The sequence below is a fragment of the Calidris pugnax genome, unplaced genomic scaffold (assembly GCF_001431845.1).
Source record: "Calidris pugnax isolate Ruff unplaced genomic scaffold, ASM143184v1 scaffold125, whole genome shotgun sequence".
Taxonomy (NCBI): Eukaryota; Metazoa; Chordata; class Aves; order Charadriiformes; family Scolopacidae; genus Calidris; species Calidris pugnax.
Window position 1 is genome coordinate 1,457,972 of NW_015090906.1, and position 18,626 is coordinate 1,476,597.

Sequence of the window (18,626 nt, forward strand, 5' to 3'; positions counted from 1 at the left end):
TGTCATTGAAGAAGTTACTATATTTTTGTTGCACCTTCCAGTTTCAACAGGCATTCCTTCTGACCATGTCACCTTGTAAATAAACATTCTGTTACTCATAGTTCATTTTCAGGTGCAACACCTTTGTTCTCTAATTCTACTGTTAGTTTCCCTTAAGATCAGCATTTATTTTTTTACAATTGTATTGTAAGAGGTAGGTGCTAATTTGTTATAAAGCAAACTGGGTAACTCACTTTGTGCTAGCTGCAGTCTTAAAACTTTTTGTGATGTTTGCCCCCTTCTCCTCATAATATGCCTTTGCAGGAATTCATTTGCTTGAAAATATCTGGAGGAAGGAATTGAAAGCTGGCCAGTTGTTAAGTGCTTATCTCTCATAGAAGGACTCTACCCTTCAAAGGCACTTTCTTTTCAGTGCTTTTTGGCTCAGTCTTCATACTTCTAACAGTCATTATGATAAAATAACCACATTATTGATGTTTGTGATATCTGATGTTCTAAAACAATGTTTAGTGATATCAAAATATCTAATAGCTGTGTGAAATAGAAGAGTAGTGGTGTGAAATCTGTTGCATTTTCTACTGCCCAAACATTGCTAGGCATTAAAAACTTCATAAGTTAAAAATTTCATAAATGTCAGTGTGCATATGATCTCTTTGAATATTTTGTATTCTAGAGGTATGTTTGGTGGAAAAAAAGTCTGGATGTTTGGACAAAAGATCACCCATTTCCTATAGACATAGACTATATGATCAGTGATACACTGGAACTGCTAAGACCAAAGATAAAGCTCTGCAATTCTCTGGAAGAAGCTATCAGACAGGTGCAAGACTTGGAACGAGAATTCTTAATAAAATTAGGTAAGAAAATGTGTAAGGGAAATAAGGTCTTCTGGACAATTCCTATATTTCTCAAAATTACCTTTTGTATGATGATGACATGTAACTATTGTTATTCTCATGATGGGATCTTTTTAATCTCATGATAGAAATATTTTTGTAACATATTTGTATTTTTCTGATCACTGTAGAGATTGTATACAATCTCCATAACCCAAAAGTGATTGAGTATTAATAAAAAAAGTCAATATGAATACTATTATGGCAGTATTTGGAGAGAGGGAGTGTGTACCCGTGTCTGTATATATATAAAAATAAGTGTATGGAGTATCATGGTACAAATGATGAGGAAGAAAACTATGAATTTCATCAGAAAAATTTAGGAAGTGCACTCTGCTTCAGAAATCAAGGAGTATCTGTGCACTCAATTACTGCATCCTCTTGGCTGGTGAACACTGATGGAAACCAGTTTGGTCATTTCAGTAGGTTGGTTGTTTGCAACTCTGTGTTCCTTCCCCAGTTCCTTCCCAGATTTGACAAGAGCTGCTGTGTCAAAATAAACATTAGTGTAAGCCTATAATAAAAGAGAGAACATGTTTTGCTTTCACAGTGCTGTCAGGTACTTTGAGCCTTACACTTCCTTTGGAATAATTTTGAATGTGCTGTACAATTCAGTAGAGGCCAGAGGTTCATTTCCTTTTCATGAATTAAAGAGCTTTGGTTGGATTGTTGAAGATGTTTTCTTTCCATCTTAAAATGTATCTGTCAGCTAGGTTTTGTGATAGCTTGTACTTCCTGCAAAGGCTACAGTGAAGTATATTTATAAATCTTGTTTTGTTAAAAATTAGTTAATTTCAAGAGAAAAAAAAACCTGAGGCTTCCAGCACAGCTCAGTGGACAAAATCCTGGTTAGTGTGTATCTAAAACATCATATTAACCTTTAAACCTTTTGTACATATCAGTTCTTACTAATTATTGGGTTCTACCATGCTCATTTCTCATTAAATGGAGTTGTTTTCTAATCTTACATCTTTATTTGAAGACAAGCTTGGTCATGAAAAGCTTTTATATGTAAATTTTACACTTTATAAGTGTTAATTATAGCCTTAATAGCACTTGATCTAGTTAGACAAGTTCAATTTTTAAGAATAATTCTTTAATCCAGTGGGCTAAGTATGTGTAATTGCCAGGTGAAACATTGCAACTTCTGTTTTAGGAGGAATTTATATTTTTAATATGCTGTTTGTTTAATTGACATGCCTTAAAATTACCTACATAGCAACTGAAACGCAGATAAAACATTTCCTTATGGTGTGATCTAAATTACTAGCTTTTATACTCTCAAAATGATAACCAAGAAGTAATTTAGCGCTAGTCACATAAACTTTAATATTCTTTTGAAAGATACTCAGCACGCACTTCCTACAAATCAGAAGAACTTTTGGTCTATGAATCACCACCACTAGAGCAGCTGAATTCAGTGTGGTCAAGGGGGAGATACGTGGTCACTGAACATGAGCGAGTGTTGGAGAACATTTTACTGTGTTTGTTTTGGCACGAGGAAAACCCATCAACAGCTACAGCCTTTCAAAAAGGGGGTTGTGTCACGTATGTCCCCCACGTGTGTTTTTTTTATTGATATTGATTATTAATTGCTATTAAACATCAGTATAGGGTGTGATGGTTCCTAGTCCTACTACTAGGACTGTTTGAAGGTGATCTCAGGAAGGTTGTCATCTGCCTTTCTGGTCTTTGAAGGTTATGACAATAGGTGTGAACATATCTGAAGGAAATTAGGTGGGGGTTTTTTTGATATTTTAGCTCTAGTAAAACTGCAGTTCCTGATCAGTTTGTCCCCACAGTTCCTCAGCCCGTGAACATGAACAGGGACAAAGTGTTGTGCTGAAGACCATGGCGTGCTTTGCTCTTTATCAGCATGAAGTGTACTTCTAGGCAGGACAGGGGGGTGGCTTCCTTCCTACAGACCTTGAGTTGGGGACTCACTGTTGGTTCCTGTGCTGCTGGGTAATTTTGTACCAGTGAGAATATACTAAGTGATACATAAGAAACTCTTGTGTGATTATGGAGCAGCACAGATTCTGAAGAGCCCAGTGTTATTAGTAGGAGGTAAGGGGGAGCAAATGCTTTGAAACCTCTGGAATATGAAGGAGGAAGAAGTGTGTTTGTGTATGTGTTCACACAGAACTGAAATCCTCAATACAGTCATATATACCATTCATTTTATTTCTGAGTTTTGTCTAACTTAAGCAGGGCTTTAAAAAAATCACCTCCTCCTAAAGCTGATCTTTGTGATATTAATCTAATTTCTGTAGAGGCATCTGACTGTGTGTGTTTGTGTATTGCATCTCTTCAAGATATCTGGAGATAGTGGGGGGGGGGGGGGGGGGAAGCCACTCCCCACCAAAAAACATTCCAAAAAACCCCAAGCTGGTCCCTCCCAAACCACTTGTATATTCAGAATCTAGAATTCTGCTTAAGAACACTGAATTTGTCCTCTGCATATGGCAGAGAACAAACAAGGAGTGCCACAAGCACAGAACCAATGTGTTCATTTGCTGTCCAAAAAACTGTACGCTAAGAGCCAACCCTGGGTGGGGTTGGTATAAATCAAAATACGAGTGACAAACTGCACAGTAACTGTATTGACTTCTTAGGAAAATCTTTGAAAAATTACTGGCTTTAGATCTGCTGTGTGGCAGAGGGCTGGCATCAGCGTTGCTTTCTGCTGGCTGAAACCACCATCCCCTGGAGGATTAAGTGGCTTTGTAAATTAATGAAAAAAAAAAATATTAAAAGAATGTATTAAAACTACAGTGTATGCTGGAAGCTTGTTCTTTTTTGCATTGGATGACTTAACTTTTGCAATAGCTGTTCTCTAAAAACAGATCTTTTTTTTTTTTTTTTTCTTGAATCAGAACGAGGCTCAATTCTTAAATGTTTTCTCTGAAAACAATTCTGATTCAAATCTATATCTAAGGTTAAATTGGTCGCTGAAGCACTCAAAGAAGCCGAAACTTATTTTTCAGTGCTGTGGGAATAGTATAGGTAAAGGTATTGCATTGAAGGATACCTTATTGAAAGAAATTAAAATATCTTGAGGGATAGAGGTGGGGGGCAGGTCAGGAGGGAAAACTGCAAGACGAACTGAAACACAGTGAAAAAACTGTGAGTAGGATGTCACACTAGGAGGACTTTTGGAAGATACTCTGATTTCCTGAATGGTTCATAGGGGCACCTGCATCCTCAGGTTCAGGTGCAGCTTTGAAGCATTAGAAAAGAGTTAGAAAAGTTTGGTACAGGCTGAGAAAATAGTGGTTTCAAAACTGTTAATTGCCAGCAGTGTGAAGTACTGGAGCTGAGACTGGAGAGGCCTGATGGCTTCTGGGTTCTGCTGGTTTTGTAGAGCATCTGTAATTTAGGGCTTAGATTTCAGCCCACGTTTCATTAAGGTTGCGCGTTTAGTTTGAGGATACTTTGGAGCAGTTCACACAGTGCAGCTTTTTGATTGTTGTTATATGGGAGATTTTAAACATTCTCCATAATGTTTTTCCTCCTTTTCTGGCTAGGAAATTATTACCTTTTATGAGTAAAGTAACTGTATATAGAAAATCTTTAATTCAGCTGCTGAATATCACCTGTTTGAAGTTTGAGTGTTCAGTAACAATGCACTTTTGAAGTCATCTTCCACATGTAACTTGAGTGATTATGTGTTCAAATGTTTCCGTTCTTTGTTCGAATTCCATTCTGGTTCCTTGTTCTAATTCTTTCTCTTTTTCCAAATTTCAGGGATTGTGAATGACAAAGATTCCAAAGATTCCATTACTGAAGGAGAGAATCTGGAAGAGGATGAAGAGGAAGAGGAAGGTGGAGCAGAGACAGAGGAACAATCTGGAAATGAAAGTGAAGTAAATGATCCAGAAGAGGAGGTAAACTTAATCATTTACCTTGCCTTGCATAAAAAGAATGAGTAATCAATATTTTGATTACCCATTACTTCTGGGGTCCTTTCTGTGTCACAGAGTTAGGTGAAATGTGGGTATGCACAGCCCAGTCAGTACTTGGAGGATGTTTCCCTCCCAGTTTTGTATATATGGAAAACTGAATACAGAGTGTCTGAGGCTTATTCCAGTGAAATTAAGGCAGAAACTTGAACCAGACAACTTTGCTCAGGGTACGTGCTGCTTCTCAACAGAAAGATGCCTTCAGTTTTTTGGCATGTAAACACTTCCATATAATTTTCTTTATCTATCGCAGAAGCAAATGTATTGACTAGATGTCAAAGCAGTCATGTAGGAAAAATAACAGGTGCTCAGAGTATGCCTGTGTAATATGAATAAATAAAAGATTTATGGAGCTTAACAATCTTCCTTGTTTACTGTGCCAGTAATCTTTTGAATCAAAAATGGTGGAGCAAATAGAAAAAAAAAAAAAAAACCCAGATGTGTACATAAAAATTCTAACCTGTCACTATGACACAGCAAAGTTGACGTGCTAATGGTAGTGTTAGCAGAAAATTAGTTCATCAGGGAAATAGGAAACAATTTTTTCTCCTTATGCTTGGTTGGTTGGTTTGCTAGTAAGCTTTCTTTCAGTCTGTGCTTCCCAGTGTTAAAGTTCCTGAAGTCCGGCTGGATTTGTGCCTTTGTCCACAAATTAATAGTATGATTAGAATCACAAATGGTTGGCAGGTGGCCAAGGGACCTCTGGAGATCTTCTTGTCCAACTTCCCTTGCTTACAGCAGGGTCACCTACAGCAGGTTGCCTGAGGCAATGTCCAATCAAGCTTTGAATATCTCCAAGGATGGAGGCTCCACAACCTCAATGGGCAATCCGTTCCTGTGTTTAAACACCATCACAGGAAAAAAAAGGAGCTTTTTTTTTGTTTATGTTTAAATGAAATTTTTCAACTAGTGCCCGTTGTCTTTGGGTCTGTCACTGGACATCACTGAGAAGAATCTGGCTCCCTCTTCTTTCCTCCCTCCCTTTGGGTATTTATACACATTGAGAGGCTAAACCCCAGGCTAAACAATCCCACCTCTCTCAGTTTCTCCTCCTATGACAGATGCTCAAATCCCTTAATCATCTTCACAGGCTATTGCTGGAATTGCTCCAGTATGTCTATATCTGTCTTAGATCGGGGAGCCCAGAGCTGGGCAGAGATGTTCTTGGTCAGTTGGTTGTCCACTAAGACCCCAGGTCCTTCTCTGCTGAGCTGCTTTCTGGAAGGTCAGCCTCTGGCCTGTACTAGTGACTGGTGTTACTGCTCCTCGGGTTCAGGACTTTGCATTTTGCTTCGTTGAACTTCATGAGTTGTTGTCAGTCCATTCCTCCAGCGTATTGAGTTCCTTCTGAGTGGCAGCACAACCATCTGGTGTATCGGCCAGTACTCCTGGTTTTCTGCTCTGCATTTGTGAAAATGTCAGATGAGGCTGAGGGGCTTCAAACTGAAGCATTAAACACAAAACACAATTAATTGACTGAGACCAAACTGAACTAAATGGGGTAGGACTGAGACCAAATCGGGTAGACTGAGACCAAACTGAACTAGAGGGTAGGAAAGGTGCAGAAAATGTGTGTTAAGGAATCGGATGCAAGTGATCTTTTTTTGTTTTAAAACAGTCAGCAGTTATTCCATTCTCAAATTTTAAACATTGAATGTTTCAGGAGGGCTCTGACAACGAGGAAGAAGAAGGGGAAGAAGAGGAGGAGGAAAACACAGATTATCTTACAGACTCCAATAAAGAAAATGAAACCGATGAAGAGAATACAGTATGTACCATTGCTTTAGATAAGGGAATTGACTTCTGCATCTTTGTTTTCTTTAGTGAAAGCTTTTTTTGCTAATGCTGCTCATAACATGTCTGGGAAAACACAGTGAGAACACTCTCTTTTTTCAGCTGTGTTTTAGAGCTTCTTTTTATATCTGCAAACTTTCTTTATTATCTTCTGAAACTATTTATGCCGTCAACTTTACTGCAACATGTTTTCACAGGACCCTGCGCTTTCACAGGTAGCCAGACTGGAAAAGATTGCATAAATGATGGTTTTGTAATGCCAGCAACAGTAGCAAACAGATATGATACAACAAGATACACTAGTTAACACTTCACTAGATCTCAAAACTGAAAAGGAGACTGAGGAAGAAGTGCAAAATTCCCAAAATACAGATTTAGGGTTGGCAAATTTTAACATCTATAGCAAAAGAACCCATCCAGTTAAACCTGAATTGCAGTTACGTAGTAAAGTAATGATTGATTGTTACAGAACAATGTGTTGGGGTACTGTTGCAGTTAGATAGTAAAGTAATGATTGTTACAGAACAATGTGTTGGGGTACTGACTTCAAACATTTTTGTTGTCATGTTGTGCTTTCCAAATACTGAAGGATAGCATTCGTTTTGAAAAGACCACCTAACTTCATGGACTTAATGGAGAAATGAGTTAATTTAGGTGTGGTAGGGATAGAGACATTCCTTTGCATTGTTGCCCTACCTGGAATGTGTACACATGCTTCTGCACACGTACGCTGGTACGTCAGAATGTTATGAGGGGCCAACCTTCATAATAACTGATGCAATAAACATCAGAAAGTATTTCTTCAAGAAAATAATCCAGGCTGAAAACTATTTTTAGCAACTTATTTTTTTTAAACTTTGGATTAAGTATTGTATGGAAACAATAAGGATATCTTCCCCTTATTCCTAGACTGAATGTTCATATTTCTGAAACTAATTTAATAAAAGTTTTTTTTTTTTTTTCCCCCATTGCAATAGGAAGTAATGATTAAAGGAGGAGGACTTAAGCATGTCCCTTGTGCAGAAGACGAGGACTTCATTCAGGCATTGGATAAAATGATGCTGGAAAACCTTCAGGTATAAATATTTTCTTAATGTAACTTGCTGTACAGTTAATTACATTAGATTATTTTTTTTTAAGTGATTAATGCATAGCTTACCATACTAAAGAACATGTATTTCTTTTTGTAGCTGTGGCCTTTTCTTTGCAGTTTGACATGTTTGGATAATTAATTATTCAGCTGCTAATTCTATTGCCAGGTGAATGTATGACATGCTGACGGATATTTTATTGAATTAATAACTGCATCAGATAGACGGTGCTTCTGACTTTATCCTACACTATCCAAGCCTAGGTTCTAGTATGTTTAAAATGTAGCTGCATTTAAATTTACATAATCTTTAGGTCTTTTTTCAGTCACATCTGGTAAATATTTGAGTATTGCAACCTCTGTATAAGGAATACATTAATAACATGCTACAAAAAAATATTGAATGTAGAATGTCCATTCTCAAGTGTGTTTAATTAAGTCTCTGGATTTCATTCCTCACAAGGTTAAGTTATCAAAATTCCTTTGAAATTTGAAGTACTCCATCCCTCTAACTTTCTTCTTCACAAGCAAGGAAATCAGGAAAATGTAATAAAACCTAATACATCTATTTATATATTACTCTCTATTCTTGGAAGGTTACAACTTTTCTCAGTCATGAAAATATAAATGTTGCCCAACTGACTGACATTTTTAGCATCTGATTATTTATAGACTTTACTCTTTTATTTCATAGCAACGGAGTGGTGAATCTGTGAAAGTACATCAGCTGGATGTTGCTATTCCTCTGCATCTCAAAAGCCAGCTCAAGAAGGGTCCCCCACTTGGAGGTGGGGAAGGAGAGTCAGAGTCTGGAGACACAATGCCATTTGTCATGTTAACACGAAAAGGCAACAAACAGCAGGTAAGCATTCATGTAAGGTGGAGATATTGCTTAAATAAATAAAATCCTTCCACTTTTCTGAAAGTCACACTGTGTGACTTCTGAAGACACAGAATTTTTTCTTTCTTCATCCTTTTATCAGATCAGGATGCAGACGTCTTATTTTTGACAAACAGGAAATCATGTATGTAGTTTCTTAGAATTCTTGGTTGTTAATAGAAATCATGTAGGGAAATTCTGTGGTTAAATTATAGCATGACTAACTATGGTTTGTGATCACGCCAGTGGTATGTTTTACATGTATTTTAAACATAGTTGTTGAAGATGAACACTTGTGGTTGGTGGGCTGCCACTGGAAGTTAAAGGGAGTAGAAAAGAAGGAATATTCCAGAATCTTCAAGATTCTACAAATTTTTCTGAAAACACATTCAGCTTCAAATCAAGATATATGGTACTAAACTCCATTTCCTACATAACTGATACTTGTCTGGATTTGTTTGACTTGGAAAAAGTCATTATCTCTGAAGGGTTTTTGAGGGGACTCTTCCAGAATGTGCTGAGTGAATCTGTCAGAGAAACTTCAACAAATAAACCCCTTCATGCAGCCAAGCTATACATTTGTTTTGGCACTTTTCCCCAGTGTATGTTAGAATTTTCTTATGTCAGAAAATGCATCATATACAAATCAATACCTAACACATTCCACGTGCGTTTCTCGTCGTGATTTAGGTCTCCTAAAGAAACCTTTTCATTTTGGTTGTATAAATGAATGATGAAAATGAATGACTCTTGAGTTTATAAGGAAAGAAAAAACAAGGCATCACGTGCATCCGTACCTTTCAAGTGTTGAGATCCATCTCATCACTTTGCTTTGACTCCTGTTTCCTGAATTGTGACCATAGTGCAACAGCTGAGGCATATAAACCCGGAGTAGAGTCTCTCTCATCCTTCATATGAAAGACACTTTAAAAATCTGTATAGAAAGTGAGAAGGTTTCTTCTCATAAAACACTTGAATTAGTGAGTGTGTGCTGTGCTAAAGTGAGTGCTTTGAAAGTGAAAGTGGCAATACCTATTTGAGTGGGCACATACGTGCTTACATTGACGATCAACTGATTTCCTTATTCCATTTGCTTATTCTGTTTTCCTGGAGCTTGAATGTTGTATACAAAGTTCTACAGAAGTTTTGAGTGGGGAATTTTAACGGTTGTCATTGGCTTTGGAAGGGATTTAAGAGAAGTCTATTTAAAAAAAAGCAACAACTGTGTAGCTTTTTCAGGGTAATTTACTGGGAGTATCTGTAGTTACCAAGGACTTTGGGATCTTCATATTCTGTGTGAGGGGAAAATATTGCCAATGTGTGGCTTGAAAAAGAAAGCAGAACTTGTTCAGGAGCTTTCCCTGCTCCTCCCCCAATATTTGCTTTTGGGAGTAGGCTCTTCCTGCCAAAACTCCTCTCAGTGTTTCTAGAAATGAAGAAAACAGTTGCTTTATAGACTACTTTAGTTCCTGAGTCAATGAAAGGCTTCTTTGTCCATAGTTATGTATTGAGGAAAGAAAATGTCTTACTAGTCAGGTTTAATAGAAAAATAAGCAGGAAAGAAGAGGTGGAGTTGAAAAGAAAATAGGAGCTTGCAGACAACCTGGAAGGCTGTAGGTAAGGTCTCATCTGCACAGACACTGGAATGATGAGTGTCACCACCTCGCTATGGCATCAACCTCATCGCTTCCTACGTTAGCCATTGGTTTGGTCTCTGTGTTCTTCGTCAACGGTGCTGCTGAAACTAGAAATCTTCACTGGGATTAAGTACTTAGTGCTGAAAATGGCACGTGCTGTGTGTGCTTCCTCCTGGAGGTTAATACTTTGAGGTCTGGTCACTAAACACTCAGTTCAAATCCCAATGTTCAGCCAGATTTTAGTGGCCCTTGACAACTGTTTGTTTTTTTTTTCTGAAGCAAAACAAGAACAACTGGCTGCTATTTATCAGCAGCAACAACCTGAATTAATAGTCATTGCAGGCTGATGGTAGCAAGGACACCATGTTTATCCTTTTTTGTCACGCTGATTTACAAAAACAAGGAGTAGCAAGGACATCAGGGACACTAGTGCCTTGCAGTAGGTGGCTGGGTTTTTTGCCCATCAGCTGTAGCAAAGAAATTGTATGACAAAACTTAGGAAGCCAGTAGCAGTAGAACTGAAAAGGGCTATTGGAAATTTGGGCTGTGGCATCGTGATGTATCCACAAGCCATGAGGGAGCAAGGGGAAATTAAGAAATACTGCCATCGTAAGAGATCTGAGCTGAGGTCTGTCTGATACCATTTAGTGTTTTTGAAACTGCCCAAGAAATTTTATGCCAGATAGATGTGAAATAAGGTGAGATTTATACAGCAAAAAAGAAAGTCACTGAGCATCAAAAAAATTACTACTTAAGACAAAAGATTTCCTTCCATTTGAAAGATTTTTAGCAAGGTTCTGTAAAAGAATTGGTAATACCTGTGGAATGGACAAGTCTGTCCTTGAATGTGAAGTTCTTTATCAGTGACATTTTTATGAAATCTGTAGTCTAGTCCTCTGAGTGATCATTTTTGATTCTTTTTCAGTTTGCCGTCTTCTAAGTGAAGTCCTTTATGTTCTGTCCCTAGCTCACAGATTTTTATAAAAGGTTTTCAATATACCTCTTCAGTGTTTGCAAATCGGAAATGTCTCATTTGCGCAGTAATCATCACGTCCTTTAGTAATTGTCATCAGTGATTTGATTTCAGATGGCAATCATTTGATTGCCTTGAGATACTGACTCAGTGATAATTTGTTAATTACCAGTCTGTTGGGTTTTTGTATCTGTTGCTGTCATTTGCACCCTTCCGTATTTCAGTTCTCTTTTTTCTACTTTAAGCATCCTGTCTGAAAACACTTACAATCCCATTAAGCTGATAAATCCATAGAACAGGCAAAATATAAAGGACATAGGAAGATAGATGAGGAACTTAATGGTGAAGCTAAGGAATTATTTTTATCGTTAAATGTCTTAGTTATCTGTGTAGTTTGTGTAAAGCTCACTTGACAGCATCTGGGAACACGTGTAGTTCAATACAATAACTCAGCAATAACTAACTGAAGCTTGCTTTTTTGTCAGCGTTTCAAGAACTTTCATTTTTATTCTTCCCCACACACCTTAACAACAAGGTTTTTCTCAATTCTTTGCAAGAGACTGTCTTAACTGTTTCAAACACAGTTTATTTTCAAAAGCTTTATCTAAGCACTCGGTGTCTTCTTACACTCCTCACTCATCTCCTGCTGGTGGGGCACTACCATCTCAGAGACACCTTGAGATTTCTTAGTAATTGTTACATTAAATACTAACCATATGCCCAGGAGGATTTTGTTTTTACTACATTCCTTCGCAGCAGCAATTTTGATAATGTATCTTTCCGTCTGCAATTTTTGACAGTGTAGCAGAAAAGAACACTTAGAAATTTGCCCTCCTTTTATTTCTGTGGAAATAGATCTCAAATGACAAGAACAAGCTGCAGGATTCAGAGTAGTTCCTGGAATATTAAGAGTGATTATCCTTAAATGCATTACCCTACTCATACCATGGAAATATTTATTTCTAATGGACGTGCAGTTGAAGGGGGACATGAAATTTTTCTAAATGTGTTCACAAACTTTAGCATTAAGGGGTTTCTGAAAAGTGTTGTTTCAGTTGAGGATAAGATTAAGAATCACTTCTCTGTTTTGGAACAATTGTAAAAAAATCTTTTTCTGTGGAAATAAAAACTCGTATTTTTCTGAGTCTGGGGAAAAAGAAAGCATCTTCCCTCTGCCTCTCTGAAAATCTCAGCTGTGTTTTCCAGAGAGAGAGTGCTTCTGCAGGAGTAGGACCAAGGTTACCTTCAGTGTAGCTTATGGCAAATCAGATAATGAGGTGAATGTGTAGTGTGGTTGTTTGGGTGGGGGGGAGGAGGAAAAGGTTAGATTTGACACCACAGTTGTCTCCAGACTAATAAGCAACACTGCGAAGCCAGAATAATTTGTAAAAGTACTGGCCAAGGAATGCTGGAATTACAGAATGATATGGGGTTGGAAGGGACCTCTGGAGATCATCTAGTCCAACCCCCCTGCCAAACACAGCACCTGCACCCAGAGCAGGTAGCATAGGAACGTGTCAAGGTGGGTTTTGAATGTTTCCGGAGACAGAGACTCCACCACCTCCCAGGTGGAGCACTCCCTGGTGGAGCACTGTTCCAGTGCTCTGTCACCCTCAAAGTGAAGAAGTTCCCCCTCATGTTTAGATGGAACTTCTTATATTCAAGTTTGTACCCATTTCTTATTGTCCTGTCACTGGGCACCACTGAAAAAAGACTGGCCCCATCATCTAGACACCCACCCTTTAAGTATTTATAGGTGTTGATCAGATCCCTCCTCAGCCTTCTCTTCTCAAGACTAAAAAGACCCAAGTCCCTCAGCCTCTCCTCATAAGAGAGATGCTCCAGGCCCCTCATCATCTTTGTAGCCCTCTGCTGTACCCTCTCCAGCAGTTCCCTGTCCTTCTCAAGTTGGGGAGCCCAGAACTGGACACAGTGCTCCATATAGGGCCTCACCAGGACAGAGTAGAGGGGCAGGATGACCTCCCTCGACCTGCTGGTCACCCTTTTCCTGATGCACCCCAGGATGACCTTGGCCACCTTGGCCACAAGGGGAGGATGCCTGAAATGCTTGGAACAAGGGATCACAGTAGAAATTCTGCTGAGGGGCTTCATCTCCTTGGCGTGTAGAGACCTTTGGAGGGAGATGCAGCTTTCTCAGCCGGCTGTGGGGCTTTGTTTTTGAGACCAGTGTAATTTACTGTGAGGGTACTGGCTTGTATGAAAATAAGAAAAAAGTGTGTGGCTGTGTGTGAAAGTTAATCAGTTTTATTCCCATAAATATTGTATGTAGTAGTCTTTTTGCCTTAGCAGTGTATCAGCTTTTTTTGTACGTTCTGTGTGCAGAATGTGTAGAGGTCTGAATATCTTTTATTTTCTCCCGCTTCCTTATGTGAAGTAGAACTTTAAAAAAACCCAAATGAAAACAAACAAAAAAACAACAAAATTAAAGGCCCAACAAACAACACAGCTTCCAGAAGAAGCTTAGGTAGAGGATAGCTAATAACAGTAACCTAGAAATAACCATAATAATAACCCTCCAACATAAGAAGGACATGGACCTCTTGGAGCAGGTCCAGAGAAGGACCGTGAAGATGATCAGAGGGCTGGAGCACCTCTGCTGTGAGGACAGGCTTGAGTGAGTTGGAGCTTTTCAGTCCGGAGAAGCGAAGGCTCCAGGTAGACTTTATAGCAGCCTTTTATTACTTAAAGGGGGCCTATAGAAAAGATGGAGAGGGACTCTGTCAGGAATAGGATGAGGGGTAATGGTTTTAAACTGATGGAGGGGAGATTTAGGTTAGACATTAGGAATAAAGTCTTTACTGTGAGGGTGGTGAGACACTCAGGTTAGACATTAGGAAGAACGTCTTTCCTGTGAGGGTGCTGAGACAGTGGCCCAGGTTGCCCAGAGAAGCTTTGGCTGCCCCATCCCTGGAGGTGTTCAAGGCCAGGCTGGATGGGTCTTTGAGCAACCTGGTCTGGTGGGAGGTGTCCCTGCCCATGGCAGGGTTTGGAACTTGATGATCTTCAAGGTCCCTTCTAACCCAAACCATTCTATGATTCAATGACAGCCTTTCTGTATTTTCGATTGTGTTGTGGTTGTGATTCTTCTGTGGTGGGCACTTAAACTTATTTTTGTTTGCAGTTTAAGATCCTGAATGTACCAATGTCTTCCCAACTTGCTGCAAACCATTGGAACCAACAGCAAGCTGAACAGGAGGAGAGAATGAGGATGAAAAAGCTCACTTTGGATATCAATGAACGGCAAGAACAAGAGGACTACCAGGGTAAAAAAATTACCAAGTGTTTAATTTTTATTTTCAGAGGAACTTCTGTGGATCTACAGAAAATATTATTTGTGATAATTCGTAGTTCAAGTTCCATATTTCAGTTTCAGTCATTCATTATTTACTCCCTGATCTCAGTGCTTGAAGAAGTTTTCATAGCCCTTTTCAGGAGAGGGAATTTTCAAGTGGGCCTCCACTCTTGGCATTTTCATTTATTTTGGAAAAGGGGAAAAACAGATTGCTTCCTTAAAAATAACATAACACAAAATTAATCTGATGTTTGTGGCATGGTCTCTGTTACAGCAAGACAGTTGGGTTGGATACAAGAGGAATTAATTCTGTGCAACTAAAACTCTGCTTTTTAGATATAAATAAGTATTTTAGATATTAGTGGTATTTAGAATCTTCATCACTCTTGCTAAAGACTTGAAAATACTAAGAGGTAACCTTCACCTGAGAAATAAAAACTGTCCCCTCAGCTTCATAATGCTGAAGGTTCTAGGAGTGCTACGAATCTGCAGCATCAGAATATATTAACAGAGTGAAAGTTTCATACAAAGTATATGATCTAATTTTTTTTTTAAGTGTATGTAAATCAGTATTGTGGAACTTGGAGAGATTGAAGCAAACAGTTAATACAACAGATCCTATAGCCCCTAAACCAGGGCACTTGATGTGTTTGGCTGTTGGGCGGTTTGTTGGTTTGTTTTGTTGGGTGGTTGTTTTTTTCAGACTCAACTTTTCCTTGGCTTACCCAGCTACTAAGCAAAGCCAGACCAGTAAAATTGATAGTGTTCAGTTGTTAGTATTTCCATTTAACATCCACAAAGTTCTTTTTTTATGAAGATGTTGCAGGCTGATGGTAATGACAGTGTAAGTAGTTAATTAGCAGGAAATCTCATTTCAGGTATTTAGTGAAAGGTCATTATTCATCAAGAAACGGGAAATTAAATTGAAGCAGCTCTAAGTCTAAAACCACTGTGGAATCTAACACTTTTCAGAACTTTGATAGTACAAGAACTAAACTTGTAATTGTACAAAGGAGTATTTTTCCAAAGTAAACGTCTGCAGAGCTCTGAAGTGATAGTATTAAACGTTGTAATCAGCTTAAAAAAGTCTTTTCTGAGCCACTTGCCTTTTATAAAGGCCACTTGTGAAAAAGGAAGAGTAGACTCTAGAATTGGATATTTTAGTGCTTTGCTCAGACTTTTTTTTTCTGTGGGTTTTCCCTCATTAATGACATTTCTGGTGTTTTTACTGGTCAGGTCATTTGGGGTTTTATGCCTTGTCATATGACTTTGTGGGTATCTTTAAAATCAGTTGGTTTCATTTAGGATTTTATTGTGAGCAATTGTGCTTCTTATGCAAAAAAGGATGACATTGATTTTGTCTGAAAGAAATGACTCGGACAACTGATACAATTGGTAACCAGTATTAGGCAAATTTTTTAGTTTCTTATAAATTTTCCAAGTGCTGTGTATAAAGGACTAATATAGGAGGAAAATCAACCCAGAAGAAATAGTTTTTTTCTGTAATTGACAAATTTTTTAAAAAGCTCTTAATTCTTTTTTATTAACCTGAATAATATACACAGTAAAAGGACATTTTAATCAGATTAAATTTAAACAGGCCGCATTACTATTTCTTATTTAGATTTTGTGCAGTTGTTTGTTACTTTTGAAGAGTCAGTCTGCCTGTAACAAGTTGGTACAGACTCATTGAAAGAAAGAGTTGGTTTTACATTTCTATTTCAAGCTTTGAAGTTACCAAGGGAGGAAGAACCTCAATTTCTGGAAGAAAACATCTCAGGGTTGTCCTGACATTTGCACCTACATTTGGGTTTTTTTCATCTGCACAGGGTAACAGAGGAAAACTTGCCATTGTACTTCAAAGTAGTATCAGATAATTATTTAATGCTTCAGTGATGTTTATTAGCATTACAAACATTTTTAATTTAAAGAAATATTAGGAACTGTGTGACTCTATAATTTAGAAGAGTATTTTTCTATGTAGAATTTTTTTTTTCTTCACTAAAAGCAAAGATGGGTGACATCCCTGGCTAATACGCTGTGCTCCTTTGCCATGTCTTCCTTCTGTTATCTTCTCAATTACTCAACTTCTCAGTTACTGACTTTGCACAAACCCTAGTGTTTTCTTTCACCTTTGTGAAAAACAGAAGGGAGAGGCATCCACACGCTTCTAGCACCTGGCTGGCAACGTACCATCACCTCTCCTTATTTTCTTCCTGGGTCACCTCACTGTTAACAGAGATCTCCCCTGGCACACAGGATTGTTATTTCGTGATATTTACAAAAATGTGTAATGTCAGTGTGCTGAATGGCTTTTTTTTGCCTTTTCCAGGTGTTGATAGGGCGTCAGTGTGCTGAATGGCTTTTTTTTTTTGCCTTTTCCAGGTGTTGATAGGGGACTATACAGATTGTGAATGCGCGGTTTAACTGTTGACACCAATATGGTATATTAAATCATTTGTAGGCTCTCTGTTTCTGAAAGCTCTGTGTGCATTTCCTAAATGGTGAGAGAATCTCATTAGAGACTCAGCTTTGCCCTGTGCAAGTCACTGGGAGAGCAGGGTTCGTTTCTGGCAGGTGATGGGTATGTGTCTCCAATGAGATTACCAGAGATTAGAGAACCAGACAGAGCAGACTTTCAAACGTAATCTGTTTAACAGCTTATTCCACTTTTCCCCTTCATTTCTTCCATCTGGCTGTTTGCTGAGCAATGTGGATTCTTGCACAGGTGGACTGTCAGAAACACTTTCCATTAGATGCACTAACATATGGGCGGAGGTTACGGGGAGGTTCCTGATGTATTTGTAATTATATTGTGTACTTAATAACCATTAACTTAGCCGGGAAAATAGCCTTTTTTTAAAAATTATTTTAAAAAATGAAATTAAATGTTAGAAATTCAGCTTTACCGAATGCAAAAATACCATACTTACCTGGCTTAAACTGCACCAAAGTTGGATGTCCAGGGCTAAAGTGGGCAGCGTGGGCTTCTTTCTGCACCCACTTACATCTTCTCGCTGACCTTACAGTGCAGAAGTCCCTTGGTGAGACAGCTGGTGTGACGGCTGGCAGCTGAGTCACCCTCTTCAGGTGCCATCTTTCTGCAAAGGGATCCTATTATGGCTTGCTTAGACTTATACCTGAACTTCTCAGTGCCTAATTTTAGGACAGGTTTCTCACTGAGGTGTTAATTGGTGGCAACGTGGTCCAGTTGTTGCTATTTCAGGGTAGTTTCATGTTGTGGCTTCTCATGCTGCTGGGAACCTTTGTCCCTGCTCATTGATTAAAAAACAAAGTGGTGGCTGATACATTTAGAAAGTAAAGGTGACCTTTTTCAAGCACCTGGGATGAAAACCATTGCTGGCAGTTCCTTCTGTAAGAACATCTGGAAATGCAAGTTTTATGAAGTAGCTTGGATTTATCAAAGCTGTCTATGCAATTTACTCATTTATTTTTTTTAATTAGCTGTTGTGGAATAAATAACTTGAGTGTTAACCCTAAAGCACAGCAAAATGTCAATACGGTGTCTTTTCTGCTACGTGGCAATGAAATGTACTTGTGTATAATCCTCTTTTAAAAGAAGATGTGCAGAAAATAAATGTATTTAACTTTCTTCTGTATGAAATTACAGAAATGTTGCAGTCTCTGGCACAGCGTCCGGCTCCAGCAAATACTAATCGTGAGCGGCGGCCTCGTTACCAGCATCCGAAGGGAGCACCTAATGCAGATCTAATCTTTAAAACTGGTGGGAGGTAGGACAATCTTCCTTTAAATGTGGTAATTCTGGTTCTAGGCAAGTAATTACCTTCCTAATTGAAACAGATAATAATCTATGTAGTGCCAGTGCATTTGTTGTTTCCACTCTAAAGCATTCTGCTAAAATACTGAGCTGTGTTTTTGTCTGTAAATATGTCCTTTACAGAGGTTTGGAAGCCAGAGGATTATTTTTCAGCTGTGAAAAGGCTGATAGTTTGAGTTTCTTTTTTAAAGGGCAGAAGATGCAAGGCTGTTTTCTCAGTAGGCATGGGCAGATGGGGAGGGAGGAGAGGATACTCAAAAATACCTAGAGAAATTCCCATAG

The 18,626-nt window shown here is 38.5% G+C and overlaps 1 protein-coding gene across 1 annotated transcript in view; it reads left to right on the top strand.

Annotated features, from left to right (window-relative positions):
* UPF2 (UPF2 regulator of nonsense transcripts homolog (yeast)) overlaps window positions 1–18,301 on the top strand; it is a 54,104-nt gene extending 35,803 nt beyond the window's left edge. The window contains exons 14-20 of the mRNA XM_014949093.1: window positions 674–857; window positions 4,644–4,783; window positions 6,522–6,626; window positions 7,630–7,728; window positions 8,437–8,604; window positions 14,375–14,516; window positions 18,177–18,301. Of these exons, the coding sequence (XP_014804579.1) occupies window positions 674–857; window positions 4,644–4,783; window positions 6,522–6,626; window positions 7,630–7,728; window positions 8,437–8,604; window positions 14,375–14,516; window positions 18,177–18,301 (963 nt within the window). The remainder of the gene's footprint in view (window positions 1–673; window positions 858–4,643; window positions 4,784–6,521; window positions 6,627–7,629; window positions 7,729–8,436; window positions 8,605–14,374; window positions 14,517–18,176) is intronic.
* Window positions 18,302–18,626: the final 325 nt, after the last annotated feature.